Genomic DNA, 16,161 nt, shown 5'->3' with positions numbered 1-16,161 from the left:
GACATGGGAGCAACTTTCAGACAGACAGACAGACAGACGGAACAGACAGACAGCATTTATGTGTTCATGTGCGACGTGTCTAACTTCACAATCTCCACTAAGTTCACTACCACCGCTAGGGGACAGTAGACACTTCAAAGGCGTTTTTTTTAGTCGTTTACGGAAGAAGCCGAAGACGCCACCGCCACCACCACATTGGTGGTGTCATTCGGCTATTTCCGCTGCGGTAGACGCCGTCTCATGTAAACACTACATGAGCCGGAATCCAGGGATCAAATTGAAGTTTTTTGAAGCCTTCGGTGTCGTCCGTGGTTCGTGTGTGATGGAGCTCCGCTTGGACTGAACCGGGAACCGCAACATGTCTATGGAAGACCCGTTCTTCGTCGTCAAAGGGTCAGGATTGTTTACACCAAGCTCATGCTATTGTTAGCTGTCTCGGCTAACCACAGAATTCATTCTCTGTTCTGAACACAGCAATAGAAGAAGCAGTAGCTTGAAACACCAATGTTGTGTTATTTACTTGGATTTACTATCAAAATGTCACTAATTGTAGTAATGTTGATCCCTGTGTATGTTTTGTTGCATGCACTTCTCAAATTCTCAAATGGGGGTACTAGGTAAATAAACTAGGAAAATAACTATTTGAGCCACTTCTGATGTTGTAAGTTTAGCCGCTTACAAAAGTATGTAATAAATAACATGCTTGGAAAAATTATTTGTTTGACATACTGTTTCATATAGAGACACTTTTAAAAGAAGACACGTCCTGACAGGGGACATCTGGCCTCCACAAAGTACGTGAACTCAACTCCTGCCTGTCACTCTGTGTGTATGTGTACAGTGAGGTGCAGAAGGCAGTGAATGCAGCTCAGAGCCTCCATCAGAGATGGAGCGAGTTGTTGCTGGAAGGGGGCGGAGCCTCCAAGGAAGAGATGGACTGGACTACCAATGAACTGAGAAACAGCTTACGCTCAATCGAGTGGGACCTGGAAGACCTCGATGAGACCATCAATATCCTTTGAACACCACCCACCATCTGTATATTACAATGTGTATAAACCCCACCATGTCGACAATGTCCCATAGTGTCAGCAACAAAACAAATTTCATCCGATCCCATCGTTGCACTTTCTTAACTGTAAGTGAATGCATCGTCGAATCCAACCCCAAGAAATTCAACCTGGATGCTGCAGAGCTGTCCAAGAGAAAAGCCTTCATCAGCAGCACAAGACACACAGTGAAGGTACAACTCATTCATGTACACAACACCGGGGTGTCCTAACGTTTTCCATGCTCAGACATTATATGGATTGAAATAAACAGGAACCAGCATCTCCGCTTTGTCTTATCAGCTTAGCTAAGCTTCGTTTATTATTAATATGAACTTTTTCTTTATACTTTTGGTCTTATCTTATTTTTGTTTTATTTTTTCCAAATATTTTCACTTCATTCTTGTAATTGGACTTTAGTCTTGTTATAATATGATTTTTGCCCACCTTATTTTCCTAAAAATGTAACTTACATTTTTTTTACAACTTTATGCTTCTGAAGTTGTTTTTTTTTTTTATTTTTTAATTACATATTTTTTTCTTTTTTCTTTTGCGTTATGACTTTATTCTCCTAATTTTTCCACTTATTCTAGTAAAGTAATTTTTTGCATTTTTGTCTACCCACCCAATTTTCAATTATTTTTGGGTTTGTTAGCTACTCATAATATCATGCCTTTAAAAAATAATGCTGTTTTTTAGTTTCACCTTTATGCTTTGAAAATGCCTTTTTTTGTCGTCATAATCTTAGAACTTTAACCCTTTAAAAGTATGACTTTTTATATGACACTTTATTCTACTAATATTACAAGTTTTAATCCTGTACAATTATTGCTCTCTTTGCATTTTTTCCCTGTTAAAAATTTTTTGTTTGTTTCTCACAATATTATCACTTTTTTAAAAGGTTTATTCTTCTAAAACGTTATGTCCTCATGATATTATGTCTATAACCTTTTAAAATTCTGACCCTTTATTGACCCTTTCCTGCGTAGTTATTGTTTTTTTTTTTTTTTTCAATTTTTGCTCTTTTTTGAGATATCTTGTTTAAGTGTATTTTTTAGAATGTCCCCAAGGGCCAATAAAAATAAGAGCTGCGGGCCACAAATGACACCCAGGCGACATTTTGGACACCCCAATATAGACTTTATGTACTGCACACTACTTTTGTGTGGCTCAAGCATCAAGTGTACATTTTTTGTTTGTCTTAAAGGAGATGAAGGAGCACATGTCTAGTCCAGCTGTAGCCTGCATTGACCGAACAAACAAACAGGTTCTTCATGCGCCCGAATGCACACACACACACACACACACACACACACACACATTATTAAAGTAAGTTGACAACAAGCTGAAGATGTCAAACGTGTCCAGGCTCTGCTGGGTGATAGTGGTGCTCAGGGTCCGCTGTGGCAGACCTCTGGGGATAAGTACACCCGACTGGACCGTCAGCTGCAGAACGCCAACTCTCAGTTCATCGAGGAACAGCAGGTTCAACAACAGGTACTGAAAAAGATTAGTCTCCGTTCTACATGTTGGATTCCTCTATGAAGCCTCTTAATGTCAAAGAGATTTTCTTTTCTTTCTTTCAGCTGATGGCAGAGCAGCAAGACGAGCAGTTGGAGCTTGTTTCAGGAACAATCGGAGTCTTAAAGAATATGTCTGAGAGGATTGGCATGGAGTTGGATGAACAGTCTGTGTGAGTTTTGGTGGAAGTCACATATGCACAAATACCTTGCAGTTTTTCTCTCAATCTATTTGTGACATTGTCGTCTAATCTGCATAATTGGCCATGACCTATGTACGTTTTTATGGATGGCAGCCCTGACCGCTGCGTGAGAAGTCATGTCTCCAAATCTCCAAAAGTATCCAATACAACCAGAAAAAGACCCGTTGCAGAATCGAGAGGGGTCTGAATACCCACTAAATTTAGGCAACACGATCCCTCCTGCTACAGCTTATTATTCTGTGGCAGACCAGGCGTGTATTTAGAAGAGGTGTGTTTAGAAGCAGAGTTACAATTCCATCTACTGTTGGGGGATTAGGAACGACAAACTACATTTACAAACTCATGAGTTCAACTCTTGAACGAAACAAAGCAGGACGAGGCTGTGTGGGGCTGTAGTGTGAGGTTAGCAGGACATTGTGTGAGTTGATGTGTGCTCTCTTTCCAGTATGTTGGATGACTTCAGCCATGAGATGGACAACACTCAGTCCAGACTGGATAACGTTATGAAGAAACTGGCCAAAGTTTCCCACATGACCAGCGGTAAGACTTGTGCTTCAATGTTCCAACATTCCAAAAGTGTACTTATTAGGGGTATAATGGTAGATACGTATATCCATTATCAGATTTTTCGGCACGCAACCCGGGTATAGAGGCGAACCGACTTACCACACTGTATACAATAGGGCTGGGTTTGATGCCTCTTGCTATGCGTCAATAAACACTGCACATCAGTCAATTCTCACTAGGATTGCAGGGGTTTGCTGGAGTCTATCCCAGCCGACTTTGGGTGAGAAGCAGAGTACACTCTGGATGTAGACCAGTGTTGTCCACAGTGTGACCCAGAGGCCATTTTGCCTGCTGCTTGTTCTTCATTGGCCCCGGTATTATAATATTAATATTAATATTATAATATTCATCCAGCCAGCCATTTTTTATACCGATTGTCCTATCCCAGCTGTCTTCCGGTGAGGGACAGGGTACACTCTGGACTGGTCGTCAGACAGTCGCACTCACATTCACACCTATAGATTAAATTGCATATTTTGCAATGTGTGAGGAAGCCTGTGTACGCACACATGGACAGGGAGAACATGCAAACCACTAGACCACTGTGCGGCCTATATTTATTAAAAAATACAATTATTGAGATAGATTATGACAAACTTTTCCCAAACTTTTTTTTGCTGCCTGGCATTTGATGATATGTAAAGGAAACCTAACCCTTGTTACACCCCTAGTACTTATTGATCTTATTGATCGATCTGTCTGCAGATCGCCGCCAGTGGTGCGCCATAGGTGTGCTGCTCGCCATCCTCTTCGTTATCCTCCTCCTGCTCTTCATCCTCTGATTGACAGACCTTCATCCTGCATCTGTAAACTGGAGGTCAAAGTTTGCAATTTTTAACAATTCAGACTTCGATGGACAAAGGTTTTTTTTTGTTTTTTTTTTTGTCTCTGAACTTGAAAGCACCTCCAGCAACGTTAGTCAACGACACTTTTATTGAATAACACTAAAATTGTTTGTTTGCTCTTCATATGTGTTTCTTTTATTGCTTTTTTGACATAAGTGACTGACACCTTTCCTTTGGTTGCCTCAACACAACAGGAAGTAACCCTAACAGTAATAATAATTACATTTCTCATGACACTCACGACCGTACTAACATGTTTCTGGAAAGTATTCTGTGTGTGACAGTAAGAAGAATACAATAAAGTTTCAGTGATGATGAAACTTGGCAGCTGATACTCTGTATCAACAATAAAGTGAAACACACAAGAAAAAAATCTTTGCCCTTAAAACGCCATTTTTTTGTTTGTGTAGCGAAGTCATTTACAAATTAAACAAAGGTCATCTCTACTGTCACAAGAGGTCAACGGGTCCACTCATATCTTTTTTACTTGATGAGCACACAGTGACTTACAGAACTCCAAACGGGTTTTGATGTTGACGTGACAGCAAGAGAGAAGCTGTTGAAGGACTTCACTTCCTACCTTCCGAGCTGCTCTCGCCTCATTCGCAGACCCAACTGGCATCGTTTGGTGCTGGTATCGGTTGGGGGCGGGATCAGAAGTTGGCCGAGGCTTCGCAGTCAGTCGGTCCAGGCTGCCGGTTCGAGCCCTCCGTGCAGCAATGCTGGAGAAGAGACGACGAAGAGACAGACGAGAGGAGTGCTGCCTGCAACCGAATCTGTAGGAAACACAGTGTACAAACTGCGGGTCAAAGGTCATTCATTAATTCAGTCACAGCAAAATGTACAGCCCATAATACACTCATTTGTGTTCTTGAAATGTTGTACCCCAGGGTGTCCATAATGCGGCCTGGGGGCCATTTGTGGCCCGCTGCAAATTCCTCTTGTAAGCAAAGCAACAAGTTCCTGTATTGGACTACAAACATGGCTGCTATTAATGCATTCATGCAGACATCTATGAAAACCGGACAGGCGCATATATACTGTATCATCATCTGACTGTGATGTAATTTCAACAATATAAATGATGCAAGATGGTGGGATGACCAGAATTTCCCATATTTTCCATCATTGCCTGGCAAATGTAAATGTTGACATTGACGAGTATGAGTATCACATACATCAATTGCTTGGGTCAGGGGTGTCCAAAGTGCGGCCCAGGGGCCATTATTGGCCCTCCACATACTGTAAAAATGAATTAAATGTATTATTAATCAGAAGAATTATTAGCTATTACACTAATTGGCTTTGTCATATATAACACAAAGCTAAGATGTGGATGTTGTTGGGATAACTTAACATCACTTCACCTTCATTGGACTGGTTTTAGCATCTTTACTGTATACCCAAGCGTCCTCCTGCGTCCTGATGCCCAACTGAGCTTTGTGTTTCCAGAAGGTCTACGGTACTCACGGCTGAGGAAGATGAAGCTCTTCCCCCATTGGCTCTCTGACTTGTCCATCATTGGTGTTCCCTGAGGGAGGGAGGCTTTGTTTGTTCACTGTCAAAATAAAACAAAGACTCTATTTACTACTTAATTGAGTTAGTTTTCTAAATCGTACAGATTCAGGTGATTTATCGGTTAAAAAGGTTTCCATCTGGGACCTACAACCGGCATTCATCATTCAAGGGTACCCCTTGAATGATGACTGAATAACAAAGATTTAGACCTGCTATCTCAGATGTGGATGACTTGTGGCTTCCAGCATCTCGATAAGGCTTCTTCTCCTGGACCTCTCGCTGATGCTCCTCATGGAACTGCTTCAGAATTTGACCAGAGGGCAACAGGTCAGGGGAATAAGGATTTATAGGCAGGTCTTTGGTGGGTGTGGCCTTGAGAGGGGCTCGGTTTCCACCGACTTGTATCTGATCAGTTCTTCTTGTCCGTACGCGGAGTCGTCCGGTCGCCACGTCTCCTCTTCTACAGCTGTCCGGGGGTGTGACCAAACCAATGTGAGTTTCTTTGATTGGCTCAGTCCACAGGTCCAGTCTGTATGGGCCCTGGATTGGATTAACCCCCGATAAAACTGCTCTTGCGCTCGTGGCTCCATTGGCCTCAAGGCCTGCATCCTTCCTGCTGTTGACGTACAAACTGAGTTTGGGCTTGCAGACCAGGTTGCCTGTGAATCGATGGCTTGTACGTTGTCTCTGCCGGTCCAAATAACGGGAGTCAGCCTCAGCCTCCGTCTCATCTTCAAAACGTAGACGGTGACTTGCCGGACACGACCTCGTCAACTTGGAGGTGTCACTTGGCTCACCGGACAATACGGCCACACCCTCTGACCTCAGCTGGAGAACTGGACTGATCTTGGCACTGGAAGTAAAAAAAAAAAAAAAACACGCTAGTATCGGCTTGTTGCTATTGTTACATTGTTCTGTATTGCTGGACTTATATATTGTTACTATTCTTTCGCAAAAAGTTTGTTCATAAAAATGTAACTATTTTTTAATGTATTATTATTATTATTATTATTATAAATTACACTGGTCACCGACAAATTAAAGGTAAACCTCACAAAACCAAGTTAATGCCCCACTTTTACTTGATATCAGTTCAGAAACTTCACCTGAATGTTCTAAATAATGTGATGAACTTCGGGTGTAAGTGTGTGTGTGCACTTACACTGCGTGTGTGTCGGGGGTCAGAAGGTCATGGTTGGCTCTCATCTGGATGCGGCTTCGATTCATCTGAGTTTCTTCCTGGCACTGCTTCTGTCGTGGCAACCAGGCTCACAGACTCACACCAACCAAGGGGGGAGGGGAGACAATACCATCATCCTAAATTGTGATTGGTTGGCAAAAAGAAGGATTAATGAGAGCTGCTTAATCGCTCTACAACATGACACCTATCTATTTCTCTGTTATGGCTTCTAAAGAAGATCAGTTATGATCAACACAAAAATATTTTTTTATTTCTTCTTGGAATTTATTTGATCTTATTTCGGAATTGAACGAGCCAGTCCATAAGCCAGAAATGCAGAAAGCTCACATTTTCAACCCCCCGGTCCCGGACGTGACGTCAGAGAAGCACCGTTTTCGCTAGGATACATGTTATAAAAATGCACGATGCCAATACCAAAGCGTTTTTTTTACTTGAATGAGTTTGTGATTTTGCTTTTAATTTTTTTATTATGATTATAATTAGAATACAAGAAAGGACTATTAAGCAAAAATGTCAACAAACTTATTTGTAAACAATTTAACAATACATACAACGTAAGAGAATGTACAATATCAACCAAATAATAGAAAACAATCAACAAAATAATACTATTCTTCCACTGTTATTCCCTTTGTTGCAAGTAAAATAAAATCAATAGTTTAAAATAAGACAAAAGCAAATCATTTCTCAGCAAAATGAAGCGAATACTGTAGAACAACAAAATACAAGCAAAAACTATGAATCCCTAAGTTTATAAACGATATACGAATATAACAATATGAACAGCACAACAACAAACAAATATTCCTGAAAATAAACAGCGTACAGGAAACTATCAATACTGATACTACACTTAGTATCCGCACGATCGATATTTGGATCGATCCGCCCATACCCGCGTTTCTGCGCGTGCGGCTTACTGTGAGGCAATCCAAGATGGCGGCGCCATTGGAGGTGGTTCTGAGCAGTGATTCGAGCTCGCAGCTGTGGAACAGCACCGTGTTCGACTTACACAGCGGGTCCAGCCTGCTGTCCTATCGTGGAGGGAACAGCTCGGCCCGGACGCTGTGCGTCCTAAACGGCGAATACCTGGTGTCGGCTCAGCTGGGCAAGAACTTCATTAACGTGTGGGAGATCCAGAGGAAGGTACCGGTTATCAAGACAAAACAGTCCAATTTGTTGGTCCACTAAGGAGCACAAATGAATGGGGGGGAAATGATTAAGTGTGCTCTTGTAATCTAGTGAGTCGAATGACTCGTTTATTCCTACTCCACCTACTGTAAACCTTTGTTTACATTGTGCACATTTCTACTGGGTGTTTTGTATTACGTAAATAACGTCCCTCAGCCGCAAGTGCACTATTTCCTGTTTGTTGTGTGTAACTTCCTGTTTGATGTTGCCTTGTAGGACCAGCTGCAACAGAAGATTGTGTGTCCAGGTGTGGTCACCTGTGTGAGCGCCTCTGCCGACGGCCTTTTTTTGGCAGCTGGTGTTGCCGAGGCTGTTTACTTGTGGGAGGTGAGACGCCATCTTGACTGGGATCCCACAATGAACAACAAACGGGATAGAATCTTGAAGATGGGAATCCAACCATTAAGATTCCCAACACATTAGATGCTTGCGTTGACATGTTGTGCTTTCTTATGATTGATCAGGTGCCCACAGGCAAGCTGCTTTCCGTTGTCACTCGTCACTATCAGGATGTCACCTGTGTCAAGTTCACTGATGATAGCAGCCATTTTGTGTCTGGAGGAAAGGACAGTGTTGTTCTGGTGTGGAGTGTGAGTAGGTAATGCGTGTTTTTTAAAAAAAGACGTCTTATTAACTTAAATCCGACCAGAACCTTTCACCCAAATTCCATCCCAACTCATTGTGTTGTAGTGTGATCCAGGTGGACTTAAGCCACGCCCCCGAGCCACGTCACATCCTGTCTCGTCATTCTCTACCAATTACAGACCTCCACTGTGGCATGATGGGACCTCAGGCCCGAGTTGCCACTGCGTCTTTGGACCAAACTGTCAAGGTCACATCACTTCAGCAATATCTTCTATAGAACATTTAAGTTAGCATTGCATGTGTGTGTCCAGCTGTGGGAGGTATCTTCAGGTGAGCTGCTCCTCTCGGTCATCTTTGATGTGGAAATCATGTCTGTGACCCTTGACCCGTGCGAGTACTTTCTGTTCTGTGGCGGCAGTGATGGGAGCATCTTTCAGGTGTCCCTTTGCACTCAGGTAAGGTTTTTTTTATTTTTTGAATTCATTAAAAAAAAAATTTAACAATTACTTTGATGGCATGGAAGTCCAAAAAGTGTGCTGGGAATGTTGACAATGTGGCACTGTGTCGCAGGGAATCACGCGAGACAAATCCTTCCAGTGCGATGCTGACGGAAACCGGACCTTCAAAGGACACAGGTGACGTTGTCAGGCACAATTCGATGACTCTCGCAGGTTGCGGTTCTGACCCATGTGCTTCACCTCAGGAATGTGGTGACCTGCCTGTCAGTGTCCATGGACGGGACTCTTCTCGTGTCAGGGTCACATGATGAGTCGGTGCGACTCTGGGACATTCAAAGTAAACAATGTGTTCGCTGCTTTGCTCACAAAGGTATCTTCACTTCATTCAAATTAAGTGTTCACTACAGTTAAGAAAAAAAGCATGCAATTCCCAACTTTTGGGCCACAGTACATGCTTTCACCTTTGCGCACTTCCTTACTAACGCTTCAATAAGTATACTACGGTATGACTATAATTGTGTACCTGAGTGTGCAGATTTTGACACTAGCCAGGATGGCGATGATTCAGAGTTGTCCATCACTGCACTTTTTGTTTTGTTAGTTTAATAAAAGATGTAACATTGTAAAAGTCAAATTGAAACACAGCCAATGCCATTGTGGAAACAAAGAGCAACACAATTTTTCCAAAACAAATTGTTCTTCAGGTCCGGTGACAAATGCCTTTGTCATGGTGGCTCCTGCCAACATGTTTCTACCGGACTCACGACCCTCAGTCCCCCTGCCGCGCTTTAGCCGCCACCTGCTTGAGAGTGACGGCGGTGAGTCGGGAGAAGTGTGCGTCCGCCTCGGACTCCACACTCAGGTAAGTGTGCTGAGGAGGGGGTGGGAAAGTGCTGTTTTGCCATAGCAACACTAACTGTGCTTGTACTTTCTGTTAACTGTTATTAACCTTGTCAAGTTGAGCTTTTCCAGCTCACTGCCTGAAATGTTTGTCACCACGGGCAAATGAAATAGGGTACATTTGTTGTAACAGTGTATTATTTTCAGGAGGAGGAGGAGACATATCTGCAAAAAGCTGATAAGCTCAAGTCATTAATGAATGCCGTGACTGACAAGGTGAGAGGGGATGGGGCAAGAGTGAGGACTGTGACATGGTCCATCAATATGCCAGAACACAAAGTGGAATGTGTTTCTGATATGTCTGTTTGGTGTTTGAAGTCGCTGTTCGGAGATGGCGAAAACACCAAAGTGCGAGTGGCCGAGCTGGAGGAGGAAGTTCAAACTCTGAAGAAAGTCAACAAAGATTTGTATGACTTTTCCAGTCAGCTGCTAACAAAATCCACGTGAACGCACCAAGTGACTGTTGCTTCTTTTTTGTTTGGTTCATTTTTTAATAACGTATTTTTTACAAACTGACAATAAAACACATCAAGAAGTAAAAGTATCAATGAGATGCGTATGTTGTTGTTATTGACAGACCAGACTGAGAAAAGTCCACACTGAACATGCTTGTCCTGATATTCATTAGGAATTGTGCTCTGTCACTGGAAATGCGATCAAGTGTGCATGGGAGGGATGCGCCTCCACAAACCGCCACACAAACAGTTTTTGATCCAGCGCTGCTCCCACTGCTTCATGGCGTTGCTTTTGTTGGGTGAGCGAAGCATCGTAACGCAGCCGCACCTCAAAAACACACACGAATTTAGTCCACTTCTGCCACATATGTCTGCCATGCTGATGTCACTTTGCATGGACTCACCTGGTGCAGGCCTTACTGTCCTCTGTGGGACACACACCCATGTGGACACATCGCAGGTTGTCTGTCCTCTGACAGTTGTTGCTCCTACACACACACACACACAGTGCACATGGCTGTCACTCAGTTATAGTACAAAAAAGGTTATACATGCAGTTGTGGGGACTAGTTCATTAATCTAAACAAGCTTCAGATGAATTGACTGAGAAAGGCCGAAAGTCAACGTTCGCAACTTTCTGAGTCAGCCCCACCAACATGGTCATGTCTTACCTGCTTGCATCAAGTGATGCAAGTGACGAGGTTTTTCCAAACTGCAACCTGATTGGCTGTTTGCCCTGCAGCTTAACTATGATGCCGTCATTAACGGGCAGCCAGTCCATACTGGGAACCAACAGCTGGCTGGGCAGCAAGCAGCATTCATCTATCAGACTCTCATCCGGGTCCTGAGGAAGGGTATCATCCCGGGCTGTCGGACAAACATGTCACGTTTTTCACAATCCAATGTCTTGTGTTTAGATAATGCGTTGTTTCTTTGTGGACTAAACATGTTTGAAGTAACATTTTACAGACAGATCATATTGTGAAATATATTTAGAGACAAAGACAGTTGTTACTCAAAAAAGGAAAGGGATTAGACAATATGTATTTAGCTGAAGACCAACAAATGTTGTCAGCAGGGCCGTTGACAGAAGTTGTGGTAGGTTCTTACAGCACAGCCACAGCTTGGTGAGCAAGCGGAAGAGCAGCTGTAAGCTGTCCTGGCTGTCAGATGTGGCCGTGAAGGTGGGAAGGCAGCCAGGTTTCAGCAGACCCCATATCCGGATCATCACCAGCATCTCCCGTAACATTCCCAAAGACGCTCCGTCTCGCATGAAGCCAAAACCGGGACGCACCATAGACCCCTACAGAACAGAAGTGGCCCAAATGGAATGAATGACCTCTGGGCCAACTCTTATTTCACAGCTTTCTCACTAGCTCACCTGGTTTGGTAGATTGGCCAGCAGGTATAGGACAAATTCACCCACCCACTGGATGAGCTGCTGCAGAGACTGCAGCGGTGGACCATCTAACACAAACTCCTCCGTCTTCAGGTTGATCATCACCTTGTCAATATCTGCCAACAAGTCTGGTCTAAGTCAGGCTGTAATTGAATCTCATCTTTGTCAGTGTAGTTCAAACCACACCTGTGTCCATGTTCTTGGCACATATCTCAGTCAGGCGGTCACCTGGACTTTTATCGGGGGTATTAAGGACGTGAGGTCTCAGTAAAGATTTTAGAGTGGAGCTGATGGCGATCAGTAACAGTTTGGCGTGGAAGTCGCAGGCTCGTGCTGCAGTGGCCGTTGACAATTTACACAGAGACGCCTTGACCGCCACAATCCGTGTGGCCAAAACCTGCAGCAAGGACTGATTATGCAACAATATACAAGCATGATTGTTCAATTGAACAGAAAAACATGACCGGACCTGCTGCAGGGCATGGTTCTGCCTCATGTACTCCTCATGGAGTTTGTCCACCAGGTTGTGGACCATAGTAGGCTGCACATGCAGAAGGACGTCCCACCAATCGTAGCCTGTCACCATGCAGTACTCCAGTAGGAACAGCAGGTGGCGCAACGTCGTGTTCATCTCCAGCACTTGACCCATAGAGGGTGACACTCTCAGCATGTGTAACTGAGGACCAACCACATGATTTGTTTAGTCTCTGACAATGTACTTATGATAAGAAGGCAGAGGTTACAGTCAATCTCAGGCAGCGGTGTCCAAAGTGTGTCTCGCAAATTCTTCTTTATTGACCCTCAGCATATTTTTAAATTTACACCCCAATTTAGTAACCCAATATAGTACATATAATCAGACAAAATAAGCCACTTGAAACATAAATAATTTTGTATGTCTTGAGGACAGGAAGTGAGAGATTCAGAGATGAGTTTTAGCTAGTCATGGGTTACAGCTGCAACAGCAACCAGTGTTAGTATAATTTGGATTATATTTTGTTATTATTGTCCCTGCTGTAAGATCATTCAAACCTGCAATAAAAGCCTGTTGTTCAGGCGATCATGTCTGGTGCATCTCACCAAACATTAAAGTGGCATTACTGACACCTAGTGACCAGTAGAATACTACAGTCACAATTTCAATGCAGTTTGTTAATGTCTTGATGATTAATGATTTATAATTTAGTTAATTTTTGAATTTAAGCCAAAAATATGTAACAAGATAAAATATGCATATATTTTTTTAGTTAACACGCCATTTGAAACCACAAGAAACATATTTTTAAATGAATATATTTTTGAAAAACTATGATAAGAGTGAAGGCACAAAATTCAAAACGCAATCTGCGTTATATATACTATATATCACGTTTTATATATATATGTACACACCAGTAATGTATCCATCCTTAAATGCATGGGTTTTCTGCAGTCCCTTACCAGATTGCGTTTTGAATTTTGTGCCTTCACTCTTATCATAGTGTGTGTATGTATGTATGTATGTATGTATGTATGTATGTATGTATGTATGTATGTATGTATAACCTATGCTGATGACTAGTTCATGTGAATTCTTAACAAGGGATTTTTTTCAGAAATCAAGTGACAAACGTGTTGTTACCTTGCCCTGATTGTCCACACCAGCCAGGGCCAGGGACGTCCAAGAGAACTGCAGGGCCTTGAAATGTAGACCGGGAGCTCCAGTTCTTTGTCGCTTGATGGCCAAATCGTCCCCAGAGCGTTGGCCTGGTCCAGAGGTGGATGCAGAGCCGTAGAAAACGCCCATGGTGTGAAGGGACAGGCGGTGGAGGATTTGGATGGTGCCATCATGGAAGGCCAGAGCCAGACCTGAAGACGCAGACCATTAAATGAGTCCTGATTGCAAAACATCTGGACCAGCTAACACTGCGTAAGCCGTTCTCACCAAGTCCAGGGCAAAACTTGGTGTCTGATGCCACCTTCAGGTCAGTGTTGGAGATGGAAATTGGCAGTTTGGGAAGAGCTATGGCAGACACTCGCTCCAGGTCGTTGGTAGTCGTAAGGATACGCCACTTCAAAATAGTGGGCTGCTTTTCACCGACTAGATCAGAAATCAGCTTGGGTCAGTTCTGTTCAACACGGGTCAAAGTTCAAATATATTTCAACTCACCGACAGGTGATCGATGCTGAAAGATATTGTTCACCGGTAGCCCTTCCTTCCTTAAAGACCAACATTCGACAATACTTCCATTCTGATTTGATGCACATAGCAGAACCTGAAAACACAGTGTCAGTGCCTTGCTCATGTGTTGGAGCAATTTAAGTCAACCAACACTCCTGTGTTGTTACCTGCTCTGAGTTCTCTCTGGTCAGGAACTTGAGATGCGTGACGGCCGGGTACTTGTCCCTCCTCAGCGGGTCAGTGGTGCAGCGCAGGAATAAGGAGGGTAAGAGTTCTGTGTCGATACGGCACTTTTCGCTCACTACACTTACCACCACCTGAACACAGATGCACACACCTGAATACAGATGCACACAGACTCACTGTGCCCATCTTCTCTTATTGACCTTGTAGAACTGGACCGGAGATGAGCTGCTGCCATCGGTTGCAGCCACCACAATGTTCCCACCGCCGGTAAAGGCGATGTCTGCGAGTGCCACACGTCCTCGCAGCCGACACAGGCTTTCACTGGCTGTCAGTAGAGCGCCCCCTGGCTTCAGGAGCGACACTGTGACCAAGCCGCTCACTGTCACCGCCAGCCAGCCTTCCATTGGCTTCCCACCAAAAAGAGTCAGCGACGGGGAGAACTTGACCCGGGAGAACTTCTCACCAAAGTTTGTGGAACCTGACTAAAAGTGATGCAAAAGACGCGTCATTTGCAAGGAAACAGGAGAACGTCGACGTATGCGATTGATACCATCTCCACGTGTAGAGCCAGTTTGACTCCGTTGTGTAGCCAACTCAGCGCCACAATGGGATCTCCTTCGAGAGAACTGGACAGAGCACTTTCCCAACTGTTGACCAGGTGCTCAGACATCGACCAACACTTGATGTGGCCGTCGCCGTCTGCGGACAGCAACCTGGACCCTGTAAGTGCACGCACACACACAGGTTCGTAAAGTGTGTTTGTTCTGTTTGGTTTTGTAAAAACAAATAAATAAAAATTACCTGATTGGTCCCACTCTAGACAGGAAATGACCTCAGCATGTCCAGAATTGATGGAGTACACATCCCAGGGATGCTCTGTGTCCATTATGTGGATCATGTGACTGACATCTGCTAACATCAATGTGACAACCATTATGTTGAATTCCAAAAATTCCGTAAATGATTGGCAACTGTTGATACGAGAGTGGAGACTCCTTCTGAGTCACATCCATCCTGATCCAGTACCTCTGTCGTTGTCGTCATCATTTTTCAGGTCCGTGGTGAAGGCCACTAGATTTCTGCAGGACCATGAGCACACAAGAGGGATGGAGGGACAGTGGGTGCTCTTTGGGCGCCTCTCCCACTCACAAACATATGCCAGCTCCATGTCTCTAACCCCAAAATAGAAGTCCAGGCACGAGGACCTCTCCCCTGAAAGCAAAGCAAAGCACAGTTCCAGCATGTTTCCACTCCTTAATTTACCACATCCTTATATGTAACAGAGAAACATGTGTAACAAACATGTATATGTAACAAACCTTCAGTAAAGACATAAAAAAATTATTTTATGTTTAGCTACTTGTCTCTAACTACATTCGTGAAATTTAGAAACATGTTTTTGGGGAAACGGAGAAAATTCTGGGGCAATGCTGGGATTAACAGAATAACAATGTGCCATTAAACATATCACATACAGTATACAAGAATCCGCTCGTTATTTTATTTAAATGTAGTCTAGACACTTAGCTATAACGTAGTTATCTTTACAGATATCTATATGTAGAGCTACTCATCTATAGAGCTATCTATCTGTATATAGTATCGGTCTATAACGCTAGAAACACATTGATTGAATGGTCTGAACTTACTTCGATGGTAGCTCCTCTGTCGCCTTCAAAGAGAATCACAACACATCGGTTTGAGCAAAAGCTTTAAAGGGATACCATAAGTAAATTTGGTTAAATGAAAAAAGGCCGATGTAAAATAAATTCCATCAACAAACGATCTCACTTAGCTCCCATTCAGACAACAAAGTCCCCAGGACCCCAAAGTCCACATACGGGTGCCCTTAAACGTGCCTGACTGTATTATTCATTTTTGTATATTTTTTGGGGGCAATTTCATTAAAGGTTGACAGAAAAC

The 16,161-nt window shown here is 43.4% G+C and overlaps 4 protein-coding genes across 6 annotated transcripts; 2 read left to right on the top strand and 2 right to left on the bottom strand.

Annotated features, from left to right (window-relative positions):
• Positions 1 to 14: 14 nt before the first annotated feature.
• Positions 15 to 4,590, top strand: stx6 (syntaxin 6). Its single transcript, XM_058074486.1, has 8 exons — positions 15 to 393; positions 842 to 1,011; positions 1,149 to 1,243; positions 2,257 to 2,316; positions 2,418 to 2,546; positions 2,636 to 2,742; positions 3,218 to 3,312; positions 4,045 to 4,590. Exons 1-8 carry the CDS (start codon positions 359 to 361, stop codon positions 4,119 to 4,121), a joined length of 768 nt encoding a protein of 255 aa, XP_057930469.1. The 5' UTR covers positions 15 to 358; the 3' UTR covers positions 4,122 to 4,590.
• On the bottom strand, positions 3,460 to 8,309 carry LOC131130212 (uncharacterized). 2 transcript variants are annotated; one of them, XM_058074483.1, is made up of 5 exons: positions 7,799 to 8,309; positions 6,865 to 7,019; positions 5,912 to 6,555; positions 5,655 to 5,742; positions 3,460 to 4,960 (listed from the first exon to the last, which is right to left on the bottom strand). In XM_058074483.1, exons 2-5 carry the CDS (start codon positions 6,927 to 6,929, stop codon positions 4,657 to 4,659), a joined length of 1,101 nt encoding a protein of 366 aa, XP_057930466.1. In that variant the 5' UTR covers positions 6,930 to 7,019; positions 7,799 to 8,309; the 3' UTR covers positions 3,460 to 4,656. The 2 variants fall into 2 exon arrangements, with proteins under 2 accessions (XP_057930466.1, XP_057930465.1); XM_058074482.1 differs by having other exon boundaries at positions 7,824 to 8,308.
• On the top strand, positions 7,804 to 10,587 carry wdr18 (WD repeat domain 18). The gene is made up of 10 exons (XM_058074481.1): positions 7,804 to 8,049; positions 8,311 to 8,421; positions 8,559 to 8,692; positions 8,785 to 8,926; positions 8,991 to 9,134; positions 9,250 to 9,314; positions 9,383 to 9,507; positions 9,842 to 9,999; positions 10,185 to 10,253; positions 10,356 to 10,587. The coding sequence occupies exons 1-10, from the start codon at positions 7,840 to 7,842 to the stop codon at positions 10,482 to 10,484; spliced, it is 1,287 nt and encodes a 428-aa protein (XP_057930464.1). The 5' UTR covers positions 7,804 to 7,839; the 3' UTR covers positions 10,485 to 10,587.
• Positions 10,488 to 16,101, bottom strand: med16 (mediator complex subunit 16). Of its 2 annotated transcripts, none has more exons than XM_058074465.1 (16): positions 15,888 to 16,101; positions 15,265 to 15,450; positions 15,040 to 15,150; positions 14,789 to 14,958; positions 14,439 to 14,720; positions 14,220 to 14,369; positions 14,041 to 14,146; positions 13,816 to 13,971; positions 13,513 to 13,739; positions 12,361 to 12,567; positions 12,078 to 12,288; positions 11,874 to 12,007; positions 11,603 to 11,795; positions 11,164 to 11,359; positions 10,897 to 10,980; positions 10,488 to 10,820 (listed from the first exon to the last, which is right to left on the bottom strand). In XM_058074465.1, exons 2-16 carry the CDS (start codon positions 15,404 to 15,406, stop codon positions 10,694 to 10,696), a joined length of 2,496 nt encoding a protein of 831 aa, XP_057930448.1. In that variant the 5' UTR covers positions 15,407 to 15,450; positions 15,888 to 16,101; the 3' UTR covers positions 10,488 to 10,693. The 2 variants fall into 2 exon arrangements, with proteins under 2 accessions (XP_057930448.1, XP_057930449.1); XM_058074466.1 differs by having other exon boundaries at positions 10,489 to 10,820; positions 15,040 to 15,147; positions 15,888 to 16,100.
• Between the last annotated feature and the right edge of the window lie 60 nt (positions 16,102 to 16,161).

The sequence above is a fragment of the Doryrhamphus excisus genome, chromosome 5, assembly GCF_030265055.1.
Source record: "Doryrhamphus excisus isolate RoL2022-K1 chromosome 5, RoL_Dexc_1.0, whole genome shotgun sequence".
NCBI lineage: Eukaryota > Metazoa > Chordata > Actinopteri > Syngnathiformes > Syngnathidae > Doryrhamphus > Doryrhamphus excisus.
Note: the sequence above shows the minus strand (reverse complement) of the source record. Positions and strands in the feature narration are given on the sequence as shown.

Coding starts and splice junctions, on each gene's coding strand:
- stx6 (XM_058074486.1), top strand. CDS start 359: ATGTCTATGGAAGACCCGTTCTTCGTCGTCAAAGG. Junction 2,547..2,635: donor AACAGCAGGTTCAACAACAG/GTACTGAAAAAG, acceptor TCTTTCTTTCAG/CTGATGGCAGAGCAGCAAGA. Junction 3,313..4,044: donor AGTTTCCCACATGACCAGCG/GTAAGACTTGTG, acceptor ATCTGTCTGCAG/ATCGCCGCCAGTGGTGCGCC.
- LOC131130212 (XM_058074483.1), bottom strand. CDS start 6,929: ATGAATCGAAGCCGCATCCAGATGAGAGCCAACCATGACCTTCTGACC. Junction 6,556..6,864: donor ACCCCCGACACACACGCAGT/GTAAGTGCACAC, acceptor TTTTACTTCCAG/TGCCAAGATCAGTCCAGTTC. Junction 5,743..5,911: donor ATCCACATCTGAGATAGCAG/GTCTAAATCTTT, acceptor TTATTTTGACAG/TGAACAAACAAAGCCTCCCT.
- wdr18 (XM_058074481.1), top strand. CDS start 7,840: ATGGCGGCGCCATTGGAGGTGGTTCTGAGCAGTGATTCGAGCTCGCAG. Junction 9,135..9,249: donor AGGTGTCCCTTTGCACTCAG/GTAAGGTTTTTT, acceptor ACTGTGTCGCAG/GGAATCACGCGAGACAAATC. Junction 9,315..9,382: donor CGGACCTTCAAAGGACACAG/GTGACGTTGTCA, acceptor GCTTCACCTCAG/GAATGTGGTGACCTGCCTGT.
- med16 (XM_058074465.1), bottom strand. CDS start 15,406: ATGGAGCTGGCATATGTTTGTGAGTGGGAGAGGCGCCCAAAGAGCACC. Junction 14,959..15,039: donor TCTAGAGTGGGACCAATCAG/GTAATTTTTATT, acceptor GTGCACTTACAG/GGTCCAGGTTGCTGTCCGCA. Junction 14,370..14,438: donor CTCCGGTCCAGTTCTACAAG/GTCAATAAGAGA, acceptor ATCTGTGTTCAG/GTGGTGGTAAGTGTAGTGAG.